Source organism: Macrobrachium nipponense, chromosome 31, assembly GCF_015104395.2.
Source record: "Macrobrachium nipponense isolate FS-2020 chromosome 31, ASM1510439v2, whole genome shotgun sequence".
NCBI classification, from domain to species: Eukaryota; Metazoa; Arthropoda; class Malacostraca; order Decapoda; family Palaemonidae; genus Macrobrachium; species Macrobrachium nipponense.
This window is the reverse complement of record NC_061093.1, coordinates 60,251,205-60,253,704: the sequence shown is the minus strand read 5'-3', so window position 1 is coordinate 60,253,704 and position 2,500 is coordinate 60,251,205. Positions and strand designations below refer to the sequence as shown.

The window sequence follows — 2,500 nt, the reverse complement described above, 5'->3', positions numbered from 1 at the left end:
TATAATTTAGTGAGAAGGTAGATAAAACTTAAAATTCAACATTTGAATAGATGTGTCGCTGATTTTCACGGAGGAACCTAAAATGACAAGCAAATTTATACTTTTCATCACAGTAGCAAACGCAGTCAAAGGTAACCAATCCAGTTTATGGAAGAAACCAGAACGAAGTCTCAAAACGAGCAGAAAGAGAGGTCAGTTCCCTCTCTTGAATAGCGAAGGGACAAACTAGTTGCTCATGGCGGTCAAGGAGATTTAGTTCCATGACTTGCCATCGCTCCACTATATAAAAGCTTGGTAAGCGATGCACATCCATCAGTTACCAACAACTAGCTCAAAATGAAGTTTGTAAGTATTCTAATTCTTGCCCCTAAGTTTATAAATTATCAGATCCTTAATAAGTTTGGAGTGCACAATTTTTTTCGGTGAAACCACCAACTCATTGGAGAATGATTCCCTTAACTTTCAACCTCATAGGTCATCCTCGCTGCCCTCGCTACCCTGGCCGTTGCTGTTCCTCAGCAAGGTTACGGAGCCCCTGCCCCTCGTTCCTCTGTGAGGGACGACTCCTTCGAGGATGTGGCCATTTTGAGGGACGAAAGAGTCCACGAAGACGACGGGAGGTACAACTTTGACGTCGAAGCAGAAAATGGGATCCGAGCATCCGAATCAGGTTCTCCTGATGGCCCCGAAGGTACCATTGTCAGCGCTGGCCAATACTCGTGAGTATCCACTACGAATTTTTGGTGTTATTTGACTATATGTATTTTTATATGGGCAGAATATGCATATTGTTTACATTGAATTCCCAAAAATGAAATGAACCGAATTTTCCGTTATTTTCCAGATACACTGCTCCTGACGGCACTGACGTATTGGTGAAATACGTCGCCAACGAGAACGGCTTCCAGCCCCAATCCGACCTGCTTCCAGTGGCTCCCGAATTCCCCCACCCAATTCCCCAGTTCGTGCTGGACCAGATCGCCTTCGCTGCTGAGGAGGACGCCCGTCGTGGTCGGGATGGATCCTTCGAGAGAGGCGGCTCTGTTCGAACTCCTTCTACCTCCTACCAGAGACCTTCCTAATCCTTACGACCGGATATTCATTCAAGACTCCGTTACCGATGTAGTACAATATTTATTTCTTCTATTTATTAAGATTCAAAGACAAAGCACCTGTTTTTTCTTTTATTCCACTGCTTGAAAGTTCAGTAGCGATCCGGGTTAATGGACAGGGTATATTCTATTTTTATTTTTTATTTTATAATCCACATACGATATTTACAATAGTTCTTTGCAATGATCGAACCGAGATAAATGACCGTGGTATGTCGTACTTTCGGGTACATGGGTGCGAAATGGAAATATCTATTTGAGGGTTTCGCCTCTGGATCGAGCCCCGAATTTTTCCAATCAGGCGGTCTTAGTGGGTACACCACTCGCTTGCCAGCATCCCTTGCAATTGACAATTCTTGCAACTCTAAATGTTATGCTAAAGGTCTTACTGTCCTGCAGTTAATATTAGTAAACAGCTGTTTGCCGATGTTAGCTACCGTAACTAACGCACGTTCACTTAGAGTTGCGTAAGAGGCGTCTTATTAAAAACCTGCTTATTTTCAATGTAATTCCATAAATAAAGTTCAAATACATTTTTATCATCCATCACGCAATGGAGAAGGAGGTGTTAGGAAAGTATGCCACTAATATGAAGCCCTAGGGCATTATAGCTGTGGCGAAAGCAAAGAATAATGAGGAGACTCCAAAACCATTTGGAAGCAAAAGTAATGCCTGAAACTGACAAATTCCCACATCTACTTCATTTAATTTATTACGTTTAAGAATAAAGTAGTTACTATTTTTAAACCTAGATTTGATGATTTACGGAAGAAACGCTTCCAAATTAAGTTTCATTTGGCGGGTAAACACCGTGATGATGTCGGTTAAACTGATGATTTTAAGAATGTAAACAAAAACGAATGCAAATGACACATGATCGCGCAGTTCATATCTTGTAATACAATAGGATGCCAATAAAACATACAATTTCATTAGAATTATCATTATTCTAAAGATAACTATTATTCGACTTTCCCTCCCCCACCCACGGTCACCGGCCCCCTCCCCCAAAGCTACACGTACAACTGTGATGTTTTTCTTAGTTTTCTTGGTTGTGGGTCTCCCAGAACGTTCGTCACTATACGCAGTTTGTCAGCCATCTTGAAAAACGTCTGAACCACTCGCATATCCATGTACGGCTCATATACTCCTCTCCATACGCTATTTTGTAACTCTGCGTAGGTCTGTGCATAGGTATTGCCAAATTTTTGCCAAAATTTGATACATATTCTTTGCTCAACTTTCTGCATCATAGACAATGCAACGACCACACACCACATACGTTCCTTCCAAGCATTCCTGTAAAGAGCGGAAGTTAGCTAGGACGCTCAAACCTTGGTGCGCATCCACAGTAGGGGTCAAGGTCAATCTGTGCCAAGTGGCATCAT

General features: G+C 42.0%; 1 protein-coding gene across 1 annotated transcript; it reads left to right on the top strand.

Moving 5' to 3' along the window:
• The first annotated feature begins 246 nt into the window (after positions 1 to 246).
• On the top strand, positions 247 to 1,169 carry LOC135207020 (cuticle protein AMP1A-like). Its single transcript, XM_064238647.1, has 3 exons — positions 247 to 345; positions 475 to 719; positions 845 to 1,169. Exons 1-3 carry the CDS (start codon positions 337 to 339, stop codon positions 1,080 to 1,082), a joined length of 492 nt encoding a protein of 163 aa, XP_064094717.1. The 5' UTR covers positions 247 to 336; the 3' UTR covers positions 1,083 to 1,169.
• Positions 1,170 to 2,500: the final 1,331 nt, after the last annotated feature.